This window comes from Notechis scutatus, chromosome 4 (assembly GCF_049901735.1).
Source record: "Notechis scutatus isolate UNSWTSFEM ecotype Mainland chromosome 4, rNotScu1.2, whole genome shotgun sequence".
In the NCBI taxonomy this organism is placed as follows: domain Eukaryota; kingdom Metazoa; phylum Chordata; class Lepidosauria; order Squamata; family Elapidae; genus Notechis; species Notechis scutatus.
The window spans coordinates 139,283,833-139,307,053 of NC_142012.1; the positions used below are offsets into that span (position 1 = coordinate 139,283,833).

The 23,221-nt window shown below is 34.5% G+C and overlaps 1 protein-coding gene and 1 long non-coding RNA gene across 2 annotated transcripts in view; one reads left to right on the forward strand and one right to left on the reverse strand.

Moving 5' to 3' along the window:
• SLC9A9 (solute carrier family 9 member A9) overlaps window positions 1–23,221 on the reverse strand; it is a 242,481-nt gene that overhangs the window by 137,258 nt on the left and 82,002 nt on the right. Inside the window, exons 7-9 of the mRNA XM_026664681.2 lie at window positions 17,126–17,264; window positions 12,228–12,333; window positions 4,916–5,004 (exon numbers count right to left, since the gene is read on the reverse strand). Of these exons, the coding sequence (XP_026520466.1) occupies window positions 4,916–5,004; window positions 12,228–12,333; window positions 17,126–17,264 (334 nt within the window). The remainder of the gene's footprint in view (window positions 1–4,915; window positions 5,005–12,227; window positions 12,334–17,125; window positions 17,265–23,221) is intronic.
• LOC148130941 (uncharacterized) overlaps window positions 4,078–23,221 on the forward strand; it is a 38,180-nt gene continuing 19,036 nt past the window's right edge. The window contains exon 1 of the long non-coding RNA XR_015749483.1: window positions 4,078–4,147. This is a non-coding gene — a long non-coding RNA (uncharacterized LOC148130941). The remainder of the gene's footprint in view (window positions 4,148–23,221) is intronic.

Below are 23,221 nucleotides of genomic sequence, written 5' to 3' on the forward strand. Positions count from 1 at the left end.
TTATTTACTTTTTGTAAAAAAAAAATATTAAAGTTTGGAAGCACTCATCTGAAAACCAGCAAAATTTATTATTTCTTCTGCATATACATGTTCTGAGTTACACCAAAGTTTCCTTCATCTTACACTATTTTAATATTCTAGTAGATCCCTGTGATAGGAAGATATGGTGTCTCCCTTGAATTGAATGGGATGTGTTTCTATACGCACAAGAACATTGTGTATACACATTTTTGGGCTAATTAATACAATATATGATAATGAAAGGTTACTATAGGTCCATGTAAAGGTATATGTTTTCTACACTGTTGTAAAAGATTCTGATAACCACTAGAGTTTCTTAACTTTTGGCACATCTGTTCAGAGGATATACTTAGCATACATCCACATTCTCTTTCCAATCAAACAGAATTGTCTGATTACTAATCTTATTGTAATAGCAAATCATTTGCAAAGTTTTTAATTATTCCAGACACTACTTATATTCAAGATGTGGATGATTTAAATCTAATCCTTATAACTTTATAAATTACCCAGTATGTTCTTCTGTAGAGAGGGAAGAATAGACTAACATTTGAAACTATCTGTCTATAGGTAAAATGCTTTATATTCTAGAAAATAAAGGTTAACAAGGTTACTTACCATCTGGTATGTTTATAGTTTCCCTAAATCAAAGGCCTTCAACAGAAATTTTGGTCTGGCATAAACAGGCTATTAGCAATTCAATTAAAAGGATATCTTCTGCCTCCTATGAGCCATGTTCAACTGAGATGCTTGCTTCTTTAATGCTATGTGTTGCCTGTCTGTAAGTTTGCTTTGTCCTTATTATATACTGGAGAAAATTGCATCATGAACATCTATAGAGCAGTAGTATTTGTAACACAAAGATGGAGTCCATCAATATAATACTACATGCTTTGGAAAGCAGATGTCCTATCTAAAGATAGATCTCTCCCCCCACCCTCAAAGATGGGGCCTTACTGTGATGTGATGCTAGCTACCAGTTTGAATGCTGCAAATATGGTTTGAACCAATTTTTTGGACAATATGTTTTGAATATGTCTCAATTTTCAATAAATAAAGAAAATATTAATCAGTATATTAACATCTTGGGGAGTTGGAAAACAATATCAGTCACATAAGTAAAGGGGATACGAATCTGGATGTTGATGGATCTACATTTATTGAAAATAAAGCTTTATTAGGAAATGAAGAATTGTGGTAGAAAATTAAATTTCTTTGTCTTCTTAAATTAGTTAAATTAATGGCCATTCCTTATAAAGACTATGAATAAATATTATTCATTTGATTTTTTTTTTTAAAAAAGGCTGCTATTATGATGTTAGTTCATTTCCTCCCTGAAAATGTACTGTGGATATTTGTCAATAGTAATATTTACTTCTGATGCATATAGGAAATTATGCTAGTTATTTGAAGATGTTATTAATTATTTTAAAATTCAAGATTAATAGGTTATTCGGGAACATAATAAATTATATTTTACTTGCCAAAAATACTATCTTGCTAACCATCAGTTCCTTTATTTTTTCTAGACCAAGAATGTTTTCTACTTTGTTGAAAGTCAAAAGTCACTGGTACAATAAGTACCAATAAATCCTGACATTACGGTCAATATAATCAATATAATAAACTAACATTACTAACTTCCTTGTCAGGATGGTTGGACTCCTTGAAGCTTTCTGTATTGTCCAGAGCTATATGGTAAATTTCCAAAGTGCCTACTTCACAGTCATTAAAAAAGCTAAAGCTTTGGTGTGGATTCTGAATTTAATAGCTAGCACTAGCTGCACTACAGCTACTTCTTAGCAATAAGTATTTGGAATACTATCCAAACAGCTATCCTTTTATATCTGGCATTATATGGAATAGTATGACATTTAGCTAGATAGACAAGTGGTTTTGTCTAAGACTGACAAAAGAAAGACCTCATTCTTTTTAATAAAACCTTTCTGGACATGGTCCACTACATTTTGCTGCAGTGCTAGATAGGGCAATCCTTTTATAGACAATTAATCTGCTCTTCCCAAACTGAGCCTAAGTGGTTGTTTTGATGAAACATCTGATAACTTTTGTCTGTTTTCCCACTTTTATTTCAAATGGGCTTCTGAATGTGACTCCAGATTATTTAATGGAAGACAACAAAATGAAATCCTTGGTATTTTGTTTTTTTCCCCTTCACAAGCCAATTTTCTTTGTCCCTTTGACTCCCTTTTTTGTTTTCTCAATGTTGACTCCAGGACTTGTCTGATGATATCCTTTCAATCTTCTTGGCAAGATTTTTGGAATAGTTTGCAATTGCCCAATTCCTAGGGTTGAGAGAGAGTGACTGTTTCAAGGTCATATCTGGCTTTGTGTCCAAGTGAGAATAGAACTCATGGTTTCCTAGTTTCTAACCTGATGCCTTCACCGCCTAACTGGCTCTCTATTGCATGTAATAAAACATTTATACTTAACCTACATACTTTTAAATATTACCAGTGCGGGCACTTCACAATAGCTACCAGGAATTCTTGAGGAGCCTGATCAGAAGAAAAACAATTAAATGCAATGCTTTATAGGGCATACAGAATTCTGAAGGTTGGGATTTTAATGCCTTCACCTACTAATGGATAATCTCCAACAGTTTGGCTTGATTGCATTTTTTGACACAAGAGGTGAAATTAGATACTAAAGATGACTGTGAGCTCACAATCTGCTCATGAAAATTAAATACATTGCTTTCTAATTGGAAAAAATCCAGTAGTGGTGAGCAGGCATTCCATTCCACTCTATTCCATATTTCATTTGCTACTGCTATCATTTCTATCTTTTCTATGTTACAACCAGACATATCATAATATGTATGCATATTGATAAATCACAACTCAGCAAATAATTATGATGCAGTGATCAAATACTGTGGTTGTTGTGAACTAAAGAAATGTATTTAATAAAGATTCATTTGCATAGCAGGATCGTAATCCTGCACTTCCTATTGGCCCATATAATGGCAAGTTATGATTGGTTCATTCCGAGCAATCTGATTGGCTGTTGGCGGGCGCGCCAAGATTCAAACGCTATAACGCTATCCATTGGTTATCCGGATAGCATCTTACTCTATAAAGAGTGACTGCTAGCCGGGTTTTTTTGTCTCTGTTATGCTTGTGAATAAAGAGCTGAAGTTCACGGTTTACAGTCTGGTCTCCGTTCATTAAACCCATGCCTCAAACTTAACAGTGGTCAAATAAGGGAACAGCAAATCGTCCAACCACTTCTATGAACCAAATGATTTGCTTTATTGTAATCCAGATGTACAAATGGGTCTGATTAACAAAGATATAGACATTTATTCTACACAGATTGACTTTGATTAATACTGAATTCTTGATTGGATGATGCTTTTCAAGTTTGTTATGGCTAGATAATTCATCTATAAAAGGTAAGTCATAGATTGGAATCTATGATGATGGTATCTGACTAGCTGCAGAAATATTTGTTGTGCTGCTGTTAAGATACAATTTTGGAGTAGAAGTTTAGGATTATTATGTAGTCATATTAGGACTATAGTAAAAAAAACCAGCTATAAGCACATGAGAAATTATCTATGAAGTTTTTTCATTTTAGGAGTTCATGGGCAATTAAGATGAACATTTACACAAGTAAAAAAATCTGAACAGTAACAAGTATAGTTTTTTATTATAGAAGTAATAAAAGATTATGAAAACAATAACTAGAAGTGATGTGATGTATCAAAACTAATACTAAAGGCACTAAAGCATAACAAGGTAAGGAGGTTGAACAAAGAACCAATGAAAGCACCAATTATTTACATGAGGGTTAGAAATAGAGTGCTTAGATGTTGAAAATAAGGTGACTGATTATTTTCACTGATTATAGAACTTTAATTTTAAAATTTCTGATCCTGCAAAACTTCTGCCCCAACAAGATGTATGTTCAAGTGTTTTCTTTCTCTAGAACACGGGTGCCAAACTTACGGCAGCACGTTGCTGTCACGTGATATATCGCGATATTTTATCTTTTCACAGAGCTGGAGTTGGAGTGGTCTGCATGCGACGCATCTGGCCCTAGGGGTCCTACTTTGACCCTTGTCTAGAACCTGGAGATCATTCAGACAATTCATCTACTCCAGGTATTATATTCCTTACAGAACTCCTTGGCCTGTACTTTTTCTTATTTGAAAATCTGACCCCTGCAATATTTACCTGGACTTAATGGGTCTGAGTTGGTGGAATAAACAGGAGGTACCTGAAACAGTCATATTTTGAAAAAAAGAAACATAATGCACATCACCATCAAATTGGATGTTACCACATCATTAAACATGGTCTATCCACTCTATCTATTTATGGCAACAAAGCAGATCAACTTCATTATTAGAAACTGCAGTACAAAAGAGCTATCTTCCCTGAATTATGGTTCTCAGTTTTGAAAAGCATGCTTCACCTAAAGGAATTTTAATCCCCATTTGTGAGATGACATGGAGATGTGTGCGTCAGTGATTCCAAGCAAAAGACAAGATAGAAATTCTATCAAGCTATAAGCCCTTGAGCAAAGTATATATCCAGTAGAGGCCCAGGCTGATTTGATAAAACGCACTAAAAACTATCACCAGCTCTACATATTTCATATCTATGATGACATTTGATGCTTCTGGCCTCAAAAGAAAAACAGACCTTTCTTAAATTTTGCTTAGCAGAAGAATTGCCAAAGCTTTTGTGAGCAAAGTTCAGTTGTTAATATACTTCTCTCTTAATGAAGATAAAAGCTTTGGGGTTTTTTTTTTTTTGTTTTAATGAAATCCAGACTATATTGTCAGCTTTGTGACATACCCAATTACTATTGCAGAAGATATAAAGCAAACAGGGGGTCAGAAAGATGGGGAGACTGCATACGTTACCTGTTTAGTTCTCATTTTGGAGTCTTCTGACAGATTGTTGTATGTGTAATGGGCCTGTGTAACTCCACAAAAAAGAACTGCCACTATTCCTGATAAAAATAAAAAATAGACACATATTAAGCTATTTTCATTTCTTCCTAGAACGTATTCAGAAGGAAAAGGGGAGGAAGGGGAGGGAAGGAAATTGCTTGCTTGAAAAATAATTAAACAACATTAACTGCCTATAAAAAGCCATAGGAAGGTGTTATAATAATTTGCTTCAATGGACTAGAATTTAGCTTTGATCAAAATAATTTGAGGTTAGGAAGCGCTGGCATCTTGCTGTAATGTGACCTGATTACTATACATCTATACAGATGCTTTGTTGTTTGAAGATGTCTAACTCAGAACTGGGTATATTTTGGCCTCCAGGCCACATCTGGCATTTTGGCTGCCCATGTGATGTCAATTAAAAATTAGAAATCAAATGTAAATAAGTGTACACCATGCACGCAATTGAACAGATTTAAGTTCAGCCTATTGGCTCGGCTATTCACAACAGTCCCCATTTCTCATGTGGCCGATTGAGAAAATTATTTGTTCATCCTTGGTCTAACTGTTCAGAATCGCTATGAAATCATCCAGATACAACACTGATATTTAATATGATAATATCCTAATCTGGTAAATTCTCAATTGGCTAAACTTTTGAAGTGTGCATAGGATACCTGGCATACTTTTCTTATCAGGATGTCACCTAACAACACAATACATCATTTGGTAATTTAGGGTTCATATTTCTAGCTATGACATTATTAACACAGACAAAGAGAAGGACTGCTATCTTATAAAATAAGCATTTTGCAATCTGGAGGTGCTTTTCTAAGATTTTGATGCTAATTGAGTCAATAATTACAGAATAAAAGCAACTGTTCAGGTTGTTTTCTTAGAAACATGCAATATTGCATAACAAAATGATTGTGTTAAAAATAATATCACCAAGATTAATTTCTATTGTACACATCAATTAGTTATTGTCTAGCCAGAAATAAGCCTCTTGACTCCACTGGGATCTCCTCTCAGGGAAATATGTGTAAGATTGCACTCTGGAACTGGATTTGCACAACAGAGATAGTTAAAATATGCAAGTAGCTAGAGTTTACTGTTACAAATAAAATAGCATTACAATGGATTCTCAACTGCATTATATTATTGGACAGTTTTATTAGTGAAAATATTCAATTTCCTTCTGATATTATCCCTATTTTGATCTGCAAATTTGAAAGATGATAGATATTATTATATGAATATGTTTTATTATGCATTATATGTTTGAAGGATGGATTTGGTCCTGAAAAAGATGACATGTGATCAAGGAGAAAGGAACCAGCAGAATAACCTGCAAAAATACTGCTACAATGACATCTCTGTATCATAATGTAAATAAGACAATATATTTCCTAATCTACTGCTAACAAATTTCTATTAATATATAAGCAGTTAAGCAAAAGTTTATAAGCAAAATTTTGCAGTTTTGTTTTTCCTTTGAATGAGTCTTTCAAATAAAATGAAATTTTAAATTTTATAAACTTACAGTCACCCAACCTAACCAACCCTGGAAGGCTTATTATAAAAGCTACCAATAATAGTCCTTTACAACATGGCCAAACCAGGCCTAATTGTATAAAACATTCAACTAAGCAACATGTCAGCTTAGGGAAGAACCAGGTCCTTAAAACTTGCATAAATTGTGTCAGGTTTTCCGCAATATGAATACAATTCCAGGGAGAAGGCACCATCAAAAAGAAACCTCCATCCACTCCAGGTAATGACTAAGGCTTTGTCAAACACCTATTAAATTATTGGCAAAAAAAAATATCATACTATCTCTGAAACCCAGACCCCTGGCTATATACAGTATATAATAAACCCAGCTGGTGCCTGTAGCCCAACTTTAGCAAAGGGTCTCTCTTTAAGTTATATGTGAAGTAGACCCTCTGGAAGCCATTAATGCTTTCCTGTGATAGCCACCCTTAACCTTGGTAAAACATGCTGGGTCAATGCCTCATCAAGGAAAGATCATTTGTCATTAGTTGGAGGTTGTGATCACTGAGGATTCAGTGACCTGACTTCAGAATGACTTCTGGGACCAGAAGGACAATCAACTGAAGATAGCAGAACTGCGTTCCCATATGTGGTCAATTGCAAGCATATCTTCCTCTGCCTGCTATCACCTGAATATTATGGCCTGTCCTAGCCTATCTTCAGGTTTTCCAAATACCCTACCACAACAATTTCAAAGACAGGCCCCAGCCAACAAATCATCTATTGACTTAATTGCCTAGCACCATGATTGCGAACCTATAGCATGCATGCCAGAAGTGGCATGCAGAGCCTTCTCTGTGTGCATGTGAGCCATCACCCCACCTCTGCTGTGCATGTGCAGGGGGCGTGTGGGGATGCATGCCTATACATGGGGTTGCATGCACATGCATGGGAATGCACACACATACACAGGGGTGAGGCACATGTACGAGGGACATGAACATATTACATTTTGGGGGTGCACATGCAAAAAGATGGGTGCCAAAAAGGTTACCCACAAAAAACAGCTTCCACAGCTGCTTCTTCAACATAGCATTCCAAGAATATAACTCGAGGTCCCCAACCCCTAGGCCTCACACTAATACCGATCTACAGCCTGTTAGGAACTGGACTTCGCAAGCAGCAGGTGAGTTGAAGCTTCATATATGCAGGCACAGGACCCAGAATTAGCACATAAAGTTAATTTATCCAATTCTAGATATAAATTGCTGACTTCCGGTTTGAGCCTCTTCGCGGACAGATCGAAACTGCAATCGTGCGTGGTTTCGATCTGTGCTGGCTGCTGGAGTGCCCCGAGCCAGCTGGTTTTGGGGCTAAGCCACCCCATAGAGGTGGTGAAGAGGGGGGAGACTGCCAGCAGGGTTGAGGAGAGCCACATCTCTCCTCCTCAGCTGGCCATTACTTCCTTTCCTGAAGGCGGTTGCAGCAGTGGTCAGAAATGGCCACCTCAAAGAAGAACTCGACCAGAAAAGAATGTGCAGGAAGAAAATAAGAAGAGAAAGTTTTGGTTGACATTTTAATTATTTAATTTTTTATAAAATATAAGGGAAGAGAAATAGGGGAAAAAATAATTATGGAAAGCTTATAAGTGTTCCCAAGGAAGTATGATATTTAATTGAAAAGTAATGTTAAAGATGTTAAGACTTTAATGAATATTAATGATAGAATTGAATTGGAATTGAATGACTGTTTTAATTACATATATTTATAATCACTTTTTATGAATATAGTGTGTATTTTAAGAATCTACCAAGCAGAATTCGATTGGAAGTTATGTATTATATTGAATGTAATAATCTCAAAGTATATATTGAAGCTTAAATAAGAGTTGAATGGATAAAATTAAAAGATATAAAGGTGGCATGCTCCAATTAGTAACAACAGGAGAAAATTTGTTTAATGAGAAAAGAAAATATGAAATTGAAACAGGACAGACAAAAGCATAAATATAATGATTTGAATTGATATGAGATAATTAAAATAAAATTGAGAAAATTAAGAGAGGAGAAAAACTATGTAGAAAATGTAAAACAGTAATAAGATATGGAATAGAACATAAAAGTGAGCATGAAATTGAGTTTGTGTCTGTATGAAGAAGTGTAACCCGGGAACATGCTATTTTCAAAAAAAAATATTGCAAAGCTGATCACATAGGATCACATTTATTCCTTTAATGCCTTGGACCTCATCTCTGTTGCAGTAAATTAAAATTATACTATAAACTACATAATAATTATAATTACATTAATTGATTTAAGGTAATTTATAATCTGGATTTGATATTGGTTTTACTTTTCCATTTTTCCTTGTCTGGTCTGGTTTTTAGAATTTAGGAATGATGTGTGTTTGTTTCTGAAGCTAAGAAGTGCTAAATGTATTGATCCATATTGATTACATACTCTAGAGCTTTCTCAGCTTGACCAAGATGTTGATGTTGATCCACTTAAAGCTACTTATGATCAAGCAATGAAATTACTTCTGATGCTCCTGAAAGCTTTGTATATGCCGTATTGATTGTCACCATGGAAGAACAAATAATGTATTAAATATATAATATGAAAAATCTGTTGGATAATCATGGGATTCAATTGATTGGAATGATTATTGGTATTTTTAGCTGAGGTTTAAGTTTTTCCTCATTAAAGAATTAAAAAAAATAGTTTATTCTGGACTCCACAAATGATTGGAAGAAAGAAAACGATAGAGGTTCAACTAAATGCTAAATCGTATAACAGAGAATTGTATTTAAAATGCTTGCAGGAAATATATATGTATATGTTCTTCAGCTTTGTTCGGGTATTTTCCCATGTCATTATACTTGTGCTTTTAAAGTTGTAGCAATGTTTCGCCAGAATCTCATCTGCCATCATCAGGCTTCTGTATTGTGTTCGTCTGTGAGTCAGACTCTTACAGTTGTTTCAGTTTTAAATTTGGGGCTAGCCTACTGCTGTGCCAGAATGGTGTGCCATCTGTTTTTTTGTGGAAATGATCAAAGATCTACACGTGGAACAAGAAGATCTGCTTGTAAGTTTCGACGTGGTTTCACTATTCACTCAAGTCCCGATAAAAGAAACTCTTGAAATCATCAAAAATAAATACCAACCAGCTAAACACCTCATGGAACTAGCAGAACACTGCTTAACCAACACATATTTCATATACAAAGGACAAAGATACAAGCAAATTGAAGGAGCCCCTATGGGATCACCACTGTCACCCGTCATTGCAAACCTGTTCATGGAAGAATTCGAATCCAGAGCCCTGGCTAATGCCACCCACAAACCCAAACTATGGTTAAAATACATCGATGACACATTTGTGATTTGGCCCCATGGAAAAGAAAACCTAAACAATTTCCTAACACACCTAAACAGCATACACCCCAAAATCAAGTTCACCATGGAAACGGAAACAAACAACTACCATTCCTAGATGTACTAATCTACAAAAAAACAGATGGCAAACTAGGACACACCATATACCAGAAGAAAACACACACCAACCGCTACCTCAATGCCCAATCCCACCACCACCCAGCACAGATAAACTCCGTGGCCAAAACACTAATCGCCAGAACCAAATGCCTGGCAGACAAGACACACATAAAGACTGAACTATGCACCCTGACTAAAGTACTGACAGCCAACAGCTTCCACAAAAGCAAAATCACCAGCTTGATCCACAAAAACACATTGAGACATAATGGAGACCTAGAAGATGAACAGACCTATGGAACAGCTGTCCTGCCCTACATAAGAGGTACTACAGACAAAATTAGTAAGATACTACACAGGCATCACATCAAGACTGCCTTCAAAACAGACAGAAAAATAGCAGCCATCCTTAGAAACCCCAAAGATAAAATTGACCTGGAAAACCAAGTCATATACGAAGTCCCTTGTGCATCATGCCACATACATTGGACAGACCAATAGAAGAATAAGTACCCACCTGAATGAACACAAAAATGTAGTAAAAAAGCTGGAACACACTTCCTCACTAGTCCAACACATGAAAACCACAGGTCAGAGCATCAACTTCAATGGCACCAAAACCCTAGCCACTATAGAAAACCCCAGCCACAGAATTATCAGAGAAGCCATAGAGATTGAAAAAAGACCTGAAAGCATGAATAGAAGAGATAATTCCACCAGACTGTCAATCATTTGGAAGCCTGCACTCACAAACAAAAAAATCTCCACACCACTAGCCAGGCAAACACCTGGGCACAAACAAATCCCCCCTGATACCTCCAGCTCAAACACACCCCAACCAGGCACCCAGATGAAATCTAGTTTCCTAACAAATGATAGCTGTCCATTTACTCGGAGCCAAGCTGCACTAAAAGCCTCCAATACAGGAACACAATGTTACCAGCCAATCAAGACACAAAAAAGCCACAAAACAGACAGAAGATATTAGAAACACCAATCAAGCAGAACACAGAAAACTCCAAGACCAATAAACACAGACCAAAACTCCCAACCAATCAGGATGAAGAAAAAACCATTTTGGCACAGCAGTAGGCTAGCCCCAAATTTAAAACTGAAACAACTGTAAAAGTCTGACTCACAGACGAACATAATACAGAAGCCTGATGATGGCAGATGAAGTTTCTAAATCCCATCAAAGAAACTTCAGTATGTCACTTAGGTGTGAAAACATGACATCTCCCAATTATATACGCATGGTTTTACCGTATGTCTTAAGATCTAAAAATGGAAATTTATGCTTAGGGAGGCCATATGTCCAGCAATAAAATTATCATAGAAAACTGTAGCTTCATTTTTTTTAATGATAGATTTTGAATAAAAATCTTCAAACATTTCTAAAAAAAAAACCAAGAAATCGATAAAGGATCCTATTACAGGGGTAAAACTAATTTTTTTATAATTATATAAAACATATTTATTTATTAGATTTGTATCCTACCTTTAATACTTTATAAATGTTTTATTCTATATTTATTAGAAATCAGTTTCATATTTCTTCACTATTTCTTTCATATGACTTACAGATATTTCACTATTCCAATTCATTTAATTTATTCCAGAAATTTAAAGAAATTATCCATTACTTTTAATACTTTCATCTTCTAGACTCTAGATTCCCTTTTTCCTTGAAATTTCTTACATTTTATTCTTGAGAAACTCACCAAGATTCTCAGATTCCCCATCTCTTGATCTATTCATTTTTTTTCATATGTTTTATTTAAATCAATCCTCATTCACATTCTCAGTACGATCACATAAGCTCAACAAGCTTTTTTCATAACAGTTGCTCACTTTTGCCTTCAGTCCCCATTCATTCAATAGTAATTCATTTTTTACTGTATTGATTCTTCTTCTACCATATGTTTTAGTTAGCACATTAATATACTTCATTCATCTATAAGTTTTTCCTGATGTACAGTTCTCAGCTTTTACATTCATATAACAAAATAGGAAAAGATATATTTTTACATACAACCATTGTTGCTGTTTTTGATAAATATTCATTTTTCTCAAAAAACTACACACACAGTTCTACTTAATATTTTTCTACTAGAATTTTTACCTCCTAAAAACTTTCCAACCATTTTCCATTTTTTGTTGAACACTCCATCAAACTACACAAATTCCACACATATCTTTATATGATTTCACACATACCTTTGTATTACAGAAGAAAACTGAATTCCCTAATTACTTCAAATCCCCTAATTACTTCAATGCCATGAAATACTTACCTGTAAGGCCAGCAGCTTCAGCAGACAAGAAAGCACTCCATGATAAAAGGAAAAACAAGCCAGTTTCCAACATGGGGAACTCACACAGTTTAGTAAACTTTGTCAAGTGCTAAAGGAAAAATAATGCTAAGGAAAAAGAAGAATTGTTTTACTTGGTTTTATAACATTAGGTACTAGTATCACAAGAACACTTGTAAACTCAGCACTATTTTGACGAAGTGAAGTAAAAATTAAGAGTGCCACTGTTTATCATAAATTCTCTTCATCAACTCATTGGGTTTATAAAAGTTACTGGAAATTTTTAATCATTGATGTTGAGGTAATTCCCCGTTAGGAGAATGAGCGCATACAGGGAGACGTATTTGAGAGTAGTGTTTGAATAATACACACACACAGCACACAGATACACTGTACAGTAAATGTAGGTTTTTACTTCCAGAAATGTTAAGCCAAGTCCAAACAAGCAATCCAAAGTCATTCACAGGTAAATCAGTCAGTGTTCAATCCAGGGATAATCCAATAACAAATTCCAGTGTCAAAAACAGTTCAGTATCAGACTTACATTAAATCCAGGAATATCAGTCAATTAGGAAAAATGGAGGAACGGCAATACTTTCCAACAGAAGGAAAAGACTTACTCACACTCTCTTCTGAGACTCAGACTAAAACAAACCAGGTTTCTGGCTCCATCTTATGGCCGTTTGAGAAACCACACCTAATTACAGTTTTGCACTTTCTTAAAGATAAAGTTTTAAAATGTTTATCCTGGTTTATATATTTCTAACCCAAATACCTGTTAGGTGACTTATATTCCTAACAATTGATAATACTGGTTGAAACAATTAGGGATGGCAGTTAAACATTTCTGGACCCAAGGCTGAGACCAGAACTAGAATAGAATAGAATAATAAGTTGGAAGGGACCTTGGAGGTCTTCTAGTCCAACCCCCTGCCTAGGCAGGAAACCCTACACTACTTCAGACAAATGATTATCCAACATCTTTTTAAAAACTTCCAGAGTTGGAGCATTCACAACTTCTGGAGGCAAGTTGTTCCACTGATTAATTGTTCTAACTGTCAGGAAATTTCTCCTTAGTACTAGGTTGCTTGATTAGTTTTTACCCATTAATTCTTGTCCTGCTCTCAGGTGCTTTGGAGAATAGCTTGACTCCCTCTTCTTTGTGGCAGCCCCTGAGATAGTGGAACACTGCTATCATGCCACCCTTAAATTAGACATACCTAGTTCCTGCAACCATTCTTCATATGTTTTAGCCTCCAGTCCCCTAATCATCTTTGTTGCTCTTCTCTGAACTCTTTCTAGGGTCCCACATCTTTTTTACATCGTGGTGATAAAAACTGAATGCAGTATTCCAAGTGTGGCCTTACCAAGGTATTATAAAGTGGTATTAATACTTCACGTGATCTTTAATATTATTTGGTATTAAGGACTCTAGTCAGCTTTTGAGTGGATATGGTACATAAGTGTCATACCGTTAAGTGAATGTGTGCCTATGTTCATGTATGGAACTAGATTCCATTAGATTCTAATTAATTTAAATTTAATTTATTTTAATTTATTGGAATTTGTCAAACAAAACTGAGAACAAGAATAGGAGAATAAAAATACAATGACATGGACAATAGGCACATTAGTGCACTTATGCACGCCCCCTCTACTGAACACTTAAGTAATTGACTATAATTTTAAATTATGATATTTTCCCATGTAGTCCACAACTATTAAATTATAATTTGGAGCCCCTTTTGTAGAAGTTCTGGTGGCTTTAGATCTTTTAATATGATAGAGACATCAAGCAATGAATGTTTGATATAGTGTAGACCAATTCATATATCCATCGTCTATAATCCAGTCTATAATACACATCCAATGTGTGCAATGGGAAATACTGTATGAGTCTTTTTCTTTCTCAGAATCCTGACTATATAAAACTAAGACAAAAATCTTCTCATATCTTGGAAAGGTAGCCTTGACCAGGTCACAAAATTATTCATTTCCTTTTGAATTTTAAGAAGAGATATTTTAGCTCCTTCCAGCTCATTCATTCTATTCTATTCTAAAATAATTTGCAATGATAAATAATTTCATTTCCAACAAGTTTATTCTTTTGATAGTCTACTGGAAAAATTTAATTAATTATGCTTGTATGAATATTTATTTCACATGCAACTTTAAGGAAAATATTCCTGGCTATGTTTATAACAGTTCATGCTTTGAAATAATTGACTACATCACTGATTTGGATAGCTATAACTTTAATTTCCCTTCTTTAGTTCTATTCATATGATTCCTAAATCTAGTTCAACTTTGCTTTACAATGTTTTCATGTCATAGAAATAAATCTATTGTAAAATCAAATGGCAAGCAGGATGATCAACTCAGAACGAGCTCCAGGATTATAATATTTCAAGATCAGGAGAAGTGGAACCTATTTAATGTTAAATTAAAAAGCAAAAATAGGTGTATTAAGATTTTAGTAAATAAATGGAAGAAATATTACATGAGACATTTTATCTAGAGACAATAATTTCATTCCATTATATTAAGGCATTATTTGTGCAGTATATTGCATATATTATCTAGAATCCTGATTGTCCAAGGCAATATGGCAAAGCGTAAAGGAAGTATTAAGATACAATATTAAGATACAGTAATGTCACTGAGTATGAGGCCTGCTTGCTCTTTTGACTTTTGGCTTGTGTTTAAATTAAAAATTAGTGCATTAATAACCCATAGAAATCTATCACACTTTTCTATGGCAGACAGCGGGAAATCATGCCTCTGAAAATTGGCAGTTCTGCAACTGAATTTTAGTGGTACAACCTGGAGATATTCAGGAGATTGTAATAGCTTTGTGACATTTATTTAACAGTATTAAATAAAATTGATCTACTCCAAGGTAGATTTGGAATTTGGTATGATCTGGTAGTCAAAAAAGTACAATATTGAGTCAGCTCATACACAGCTTAGATTCAAGCTACCCAAAATATGTTTGGATTGTTTCTGTTGACTGAAGTGGGGTGTCTATGCAACTGTTGTAGATGGAGATTAAGCTTGATGGAATTCCCTTTCTATGATATATACTAATTAAGGTTATTAAATTTGGACTTTTAAAAAATGGCATTGTATTATCCACTCTAGGTACAAGGAGTAGACTATTATTTTTATTCTTTCTATAGCTTGATAAATTCTCATTAAATGAATTTTGATTTATTTAGCAAGTTTCTGCATTTCTATTTAACAAAGCAGGGCCTTTGGCAATAAGTCAAAGTATTGTAAAAAAAATCTTTGTTATGAGATTATATTTGGAAAGTTATGGATTTGGATATGTTTATGCTGATGCAGAGTTTTATAGAGTATGGTTTTTGCCTTTGAAGCTTCCTTATACCTTCTTTTCTGTATGTTTTTTTAAACTTATATGATTCTTTTAAATACCCATCAGATTTTTATTCTCCTTTGTCAAAAAGAAACTCATCCAGCAAAGAAAGAATACAGGATGTGTGAAAAAAATAACTTTTGTAAATGTCAGTTAAATTTCACAATCTTATATTGTATATTTAAACATAATTTACCCAAAGGTTATGAAATATTTTCTATTCAAAGTGAGCCTATAATTATATTTTTATTTATTTTATTTTTTAAAACCACTTTGTTTTTCAGGGTAGCTAACAACATAACCCAAAAATGTCAACCTCAAAAAAACAATCTTCCTAAACTAGGATGAAAAAAACACTGATAAAGTATCAGCAAAACATGTGCATTGGCATTAAAATGATTTGTCTACTAAGGATAAAGGCACAACCACTGTATTTTTGAGGGACTTAAAAATAATATAGTTTCCGGGAGGCTTTTCCTGTTAGTATTTTATGGCAAAAAAGCAAACCATCATAGATAGTTCTGTAGCTTTCCCTTCCCTGAATCACAGACCATTTGCATCTAATGAAGTGGACTGTGGTCTGGGAAAGGGAAAGTGGTAATAAACTAGTCTTTATGGTGCAATGAAGCTAGTGAAGCTGTATATTGAAATGGAAGACAGAAACAACATCTTTTGCATTAGCAAAAACCACCCTTTGTTAATAAACAAAGCTTTACATGACACAGTGATGTCTAGGTAATGCTGTAAATTGCTACTCTGGAGATACTCCATAAAAAGGGAACACATACTTTGTTCCTTGCTCACATTCCTCAAAGAACTGTCCTATCTTTGAGCATTTTATCTCCACAGAGGCAAAAATCAGTTAGTTATAAATTGTTAACTCCTCTCTTATAGCAATAGCTCTTATTTTACATTGCTACAGAAAAGTGCCTCCTAGAAACACAGACTTTTTTGTTTACTCATTAAAACTTTTCTAAATTTAAAAACAAACAAATAAAGCTCAAATTCAAAGCAAAATGTGTCATTCTTTTCCACAGGAAACATTCACTGAGAAGCAGAAAAATGTAGGAACCTGTGTTGGTTTTATACACTCTAAATGTCTAGCTTGTTGCAGATGCTAAGTAAGTATGTTAGTTACTTTAAGCCATCCAGTCTTTTAACTATGGCTTGTACAAATTCCTGATATGGATGCTGACTAAGCAATGTCATTAGAAGAAATAAATCATGTACAACTTAAGCAGGAAGATGATTATAGAAGGCTATTTACCTTCATTTTCATTCTTCCCATCTGTTAACACTTCCAATGGTCAGATTAATAAATTTGCATATGCATTCAAGCTCACCTGCACCTGCAACTTATGACATAAATGACTATAGAACTAAAAGGATTATATTTATGGCATCTCTAAAATCTTAAAACACAAAGTCTTATTGAATGTGAAACATGTAATGGCTGCATTTTACAGCATCTGATCTTCCAAACTAGTTTAGTAACAAAGGATATTAGTGCAGTGACAATTGCATAGGCAGTGCCCATAGAAAAAGATCCAGCAAAGATCCCTAAAAAATTTCCCACCGACTGGAAGAAGGCAGCAGCATCAAAGGTATTGGGATTCTCCTTGGGACTGTAAATTGATATTGAACTGAAATAAAGACAAAAAGGAGAGAAAAATAATGAATTTTCTCACATACCACAACCTCCAATATCACAAGCTTAAGGATGTACTTTACTAAAGTCAAACAGTTACTCCTTGGGGCTGCAATTTCATCCAAATGTTGTGGCATAACAAAATAAGGTTTATTTTTAAAGGTAATTGTTAGGGATAACATTGTTTACCCTAACTGGTTTGGGTAAAAAATAATAAATAAGTTATCATGGTTTGTTGGTTAAAGTGTGTGTAACTTTAACTACAAGAATGTAATTAAGGGTGTGGTTGTAAAAGCACCATAAAAGAAGCAAGTCAATTGCAGCTCTCTCTCTCTGGCTTAATGATCCCTAATTACTGGATGGATTGATGATTGCGTTTTTCCTTACTGGAACGGAGGAGAGAAAGGAGTGTTGATTTCTCAACGGAGAGAAGAGATAATACGGACTGATTTATTGTAAGTGAACTGACATTGGCTATTCAACACGGATTTTGCAAATTGAGTATCCCGACTGGACTGACTGAAATGATACATGACTAATGGACCGTTTATTTTGACTATGCTATAATTCCTAATGGAATAAACTATATTTTTGATAGCACAAGCGTATCTGTTTTTCACTGTGTGTTAACTAAAATACAAACTTATCTCACACATTTACCTGTCTGCCTATCTGACTACGCTACACATTCTGTTTAGTTTGTTTTCCTTAACACTCGTTGGGGAATTCAGGCTTAACAGTAATATCATTTGCCACTGTCACATTTTGCCAGTATGTAAACATATGTCACAAAGAGCATTGTTTTCAATCCTACAAGGTAGATATGTAAGAAATCTACAGGTGAGCTAGATGCCTTTGAATTATTTATTGGCCATATGTCTTCTGGATGGCTATATGTTCACATACTCCTGATTAAAAAAAATAGTTTTATAGCTCATTCACACAAGCACAGTCCAAATTATGGAACATAGAAAATCTTTTAGTAATGATCCCATAAAGTGTTACAGTTGTGTTGTTCATAGCTTTACCCTTCATAAACCAAATTAGGAGTATGTCAACAGCCTCACAATATGAAGCCTCAGGGAAACACAAACCAAACATTTCTTTCCAAAGCAAAGAAATAGTTGTCTCTACCAGAGTTCCTTTTTTTATACTCAAGTCTTTGGCTGCTAACATCAAGATTATATCCTTATGGGAAATTAACGCTATGCCACAGTGGGAAGATCATCTGGTAAAAACATTTCAATTTCCTGCTCAATAGTAGAGATGAATGTCATAGAATGTTAATAATATTGTCAGATTGGCACAATCTTTTTATTATAAAATTAAATACAACTTCATCTGCACCAACTTCTAATTAAGAATCTTTTTTCTTTCTGAGATCCTTTTATTTTAGTCCTTTTTACTGATGGACGTGGAATTTTTAGTACAGGATTTCCAAAACAATTTCTATACTTACTATCTTTAATATTAAGTATTAGAAAGTGTTTCAAATTGGATGAAGAAATATAAATAATTATGCTAATGATATGCCTCTGATAGCATAAAATGCAAAGGATTTGTAAGCTGTAGTAATACAAGGAAGACAATGAAAAATGAAACTAAAATTAAACAAATTAAATGTAAAGAAGACATTGAATCCAAACCATGTGGAAAAGTCTACACAATTGTGGGTTCATGCAAAATATAACTTCCTAGATGTTACAGATCAATGAAACATGTATTTAATGAAATGGAGAACAGGTTAATAGAGTTTTGGTGCAGTTTTTTAAAAAGGAAATTACTGTTTGGATTCACATTAGTGTTTGCATATGCGCACTGTAAGAATTAACCTATAGTTTCTTCAGCGTGCAAGAACAACTTTTTCATCTGATATACTGTCCAATTGGTTGTATCCTATAGCTTCTCTCTGGCTGGTATGAACCAGCAGACATTATAAACTCTGGATTCTTTTCAATAGTGCCATTAAAAAGTCTGCCTTTTTTTCAGCATTCCATATAGTCTCAAAGGTCTGGTTCTCCTTCCAGGCTTGGATTAGTATGAATGGAGACTCCCTGTTGAATGTGTTTTTATGTAACAGTAATAATGTTGAAAGGTCATTTAGTCCAACTTCCTGCTCTCGCAGGAACCTATCTGATAAATGGCTGTTAAGTCTCTTCTTAAAAGCCTCCAGTAAAAGGATACCCACAACTTCTGAAGATCATTTGTTTCACTGGTTAATTGTTCTCATTGTGAGGAATTTTCTCCTTATTTCTAGGTTGCTTCTCTCCTTGGTTAGCTTCCATCCATTGTTTCTTATCCTGCCTACAGGTGTTTTGGTAAATAAGTTGGCCCCCCTCTTCCTTGTGGCAGCCCTTCAAGCACTGGAAGACTGTTATAATGTCACCCCCCCTCCCGTGCTTCTATTTGTATCTATATGCAAAAGCTAGTTTGTGAAACAAATATGAATGTTTAAAACAGTTTTACCCACTTTTTGAAAAAGTTTCACCTGAAACAAGCAGGAGTCAGAAAATAAAGAAAAGGTAAGGGCATGGCTGCTAAATGTGCCTTTCTAGTCACCCAAGTAATGTTACAGTATGCTTCATAGTTTCTCAAAGCTTTTATGCTTCCAGCAATTTCTTCAGTGCCTGATCATTTCTTCTAAATTCCTCTTGGTAGTGTTTTTGAGTTTACTGTACTGCTGAAGCTGGCAATGCTAGTTCTGTTGCGCATCTTTCCTGGAGTCTGAAGCTACCCACATTTCCTTTTTTTTTTTTTTAAATAAATTTTATTCAGTTTTTCACATAAAAACAAAAATCTCTTTTTAGTGGACAACATATTTCTGGGTCATCACCTTTACATACAAATATGACAGCAATTATACATTCATATATGCATACTTAATTCTATTATTACCTTTTCCATTCCAAATTTTCAGTAAGGAAAGAAACAAACACATTAATTCTAGCCTCTTTCATTAATCTCAATCGAAACATCTTTTTGTTTCATTTCAATTATTTCAAATATAATCCTTTAATATTTATTTTAAAAATAAAGGTAAACAATATGTGTTTGCCTAATAATAATAATAATAATAATAATAATAATAATAATAATAATAATAATAATAATAAAAGTTACCAATGTCTCTCCTTGCTTTTAATAGTCTATATTAACTTACTAATTTAGTTGGTTCTTTAGTCTGTCATATTCCCTTTCCATTACACATTCTTTTTATAAATTCTAAATTAATACTAAAGAAAAAACACAAGTATAGGTTTCCCCCTTTTACTGCTTTGAGTGTGACACCTCAGTGGTTAAAATATACCTTTATTCCCTCATCTTGATTCCCAATAAACCATTATTTTTAAGAAGTTACAATAATAATCATTACATCTTTTCATTTGGATTCTGCAGCATATTTCCCCCCCCTAATTTTAAATAAGAGTTATCAATATCTATATTACCCTATTTTCTAAATATTTTTAATTGCAGAAATATTCTTATTACCCCTTGTCACCCTGCAGAATCCCCTTTTTAATTCATCAACCATTATCTCTGAAAAAACAATTTCTTTTCAACATTTTACTATTTCCGTATTTCTTTATTTAATGTGCCTGTTTCTTACTGCTTGTCCTCCCCCTCTTTTCCCCATATCTTTTCTCATTCCAGTTTATGTCCCTCTCTTTCTTAATATCTTCCTTTCCCCTTTTCTGCTGGGTCTTTCTGTCTTTCCCAACTTCACAGGTATTCCCCCTTTTGATTGCCTTCTTAAGTTTCAACTTTTTAACCTTCCTTCTTTCCCCACTTCTTTGTAGCGTTCTTTGTGTTAATTGTCTATTTAAGATGTTTTCTCCTTGATCGACTCCTCCTCTTCTGAAGCTCTTTTTTCTTGTTCTTCAATCGCCATTTCCATTTTTTCTAACACAGCACAAAGTGATTCGCCTCTTTCCTGTAGTAATTCTCTCATATTTTTAAGTTCCATTTTTAATTCCTGAAGAGATATCATCATTACACACTCTTGTATTTTATGATCGTTAAAGTCCACAAAAAAACAACAAACACTTTTACTTTCCTTCTTTCTTCTTTCAATTTTCTAAAGTTCTCAATTGTTCCAGCCCAGAGTCTATACCAAAAACATCAATCAATCCCACAGTCAGTCTTTCCTTGCTTTTTCTTTATTCTAGTTCTGCTTTCACTTTCTAAGATTCTTACTTTGTTTCAATATTTCTTTAATATTATATCCACACAAGTTCATTCAGAAACAGGATGCTTTCCGTTTTGTTTGAGCTCAAGTTTTTGTCAAAAGGTGGCACTCTCCATTATACAAAGTCTTCACCTTTTCCCCCTATTTTTTTATTTAGGGTTTTTCGAACCTCAATATTCCAACACAGTCCAGTCTCCAATTTGTAAACTTTATTATTATTATTTTTTTACAATCTTAAGTCCAGCTTTATTTTATGCCCGTTTATTGCCAAAATATTTTAGTCCAATTTAGTTAAATCTTTAGTTCTGGCTTCTTCCTTTCCCGGTTTGAAGCCCCGCTTAGCTGTCAGAAATATTTTCTTATTTTTTTTCCTGTCCCTTTGTAATTTTGCCGCTCACTTTTCTTTTCTTAAAAATTCCATGTTACCTTAATCCGGGGTACTTTTGTTTAGTTGCATCGCCCAATTGTCCTGGTTCAGATGTTATCCACCTCTTTCTTCCCTCCTGCACAAATCTTAATCCAGCTGAGTCCTTCTCTTTGGGGTGGCCATTTTAAACCACCGCTGCAGTTGTCTTCGGGGGGAAAAAGACCAAGCCCAAAAGGGGAGATGCGGCTCCCCTCAACCTGGCTTGCGGCTTCCTCTTACTCCACTGTCTCTCCAAGGCAGCTTCAGCCCCTAATTGTAATGATCGGGGCTCTCCAATGAAAGAGTATGGACCATAGCCGCAGAGAGATGTGATCTATAGTCTGTCAGCGAGGAGGCTCCACCTTCTTTCCACCACATTTCGTGTTTGAACAGGCCATGTAAAGAATTTCCGCATGGATTGAAAGAGATTTGAGAAGTCAGGGAATTTACTGGAGAGGGATTCTACAGCACAAGATAAACATCTCACCCTTTCCATACTTTGAGCATTTCTGCTGTCAGCTAGTCAGTAATTCTCACATTTTCCAAAGAGATTTAAGGGGAAAAACTGGAAATTTAATAAAATAATACACATACATTAGAACTAGGCTTCACTGAATTATGAAAAGAAACTAATCAGACAAACATGATTAATACTGGGTTAGTGTTTTAATAATATTTTCTAAAAGTAGTAGTAAATCTCAATACATTAATAGAATCTTCAGGTAAAAATTTATTATCTTTCAGATCTGCTTTTGATTATAGGCCAGAATTCATCTGAAGGCCACAGGCAACATTAGAAGCAGACTGGAGATTACTCTTCAAAAGCCAGTGCAAGGTTTTGCCAAAGACAATGAGGTACGGCTTCTAAATATGGTCATCTTGCAATACTCAAGAATGGTTATTAAGCAGGAGTGTCCAGAGAGTATGGTAGAAAAGATGGATGTTGTGATAATGCAATTGAAATTCTTCCTGCTTTTATATTTGTTTTATATACCTTCTTGATCATCCCTGCAGACCCCTGCATTATGAACAATCTAACTAAAAAAATAAAGAGGTGGTTTTACCACTAGCTCTCTTGTCTACCTCTTATTCAGATAATTCTGTTGCCAGAGAGCCTGCTGTGGACACAGCAGACAATTGTCAGCCTCCTCATCTATCTTAAATACATTACATTCCTATACAGACCTCAACAACAATTCTCTTTTTAGGGATAGGATAGGAAGGCAGCTGCCTCAGCCAGCCAAGTTGGCTGTCATGTAAGGAAAAGAAAATATTTTATAATTATTGCATTTCTACTACCCTGGAATGAAAAGAATATTGTGAGATTAATTGTCTCAGATGCCAAAATAACTCGTCTGGC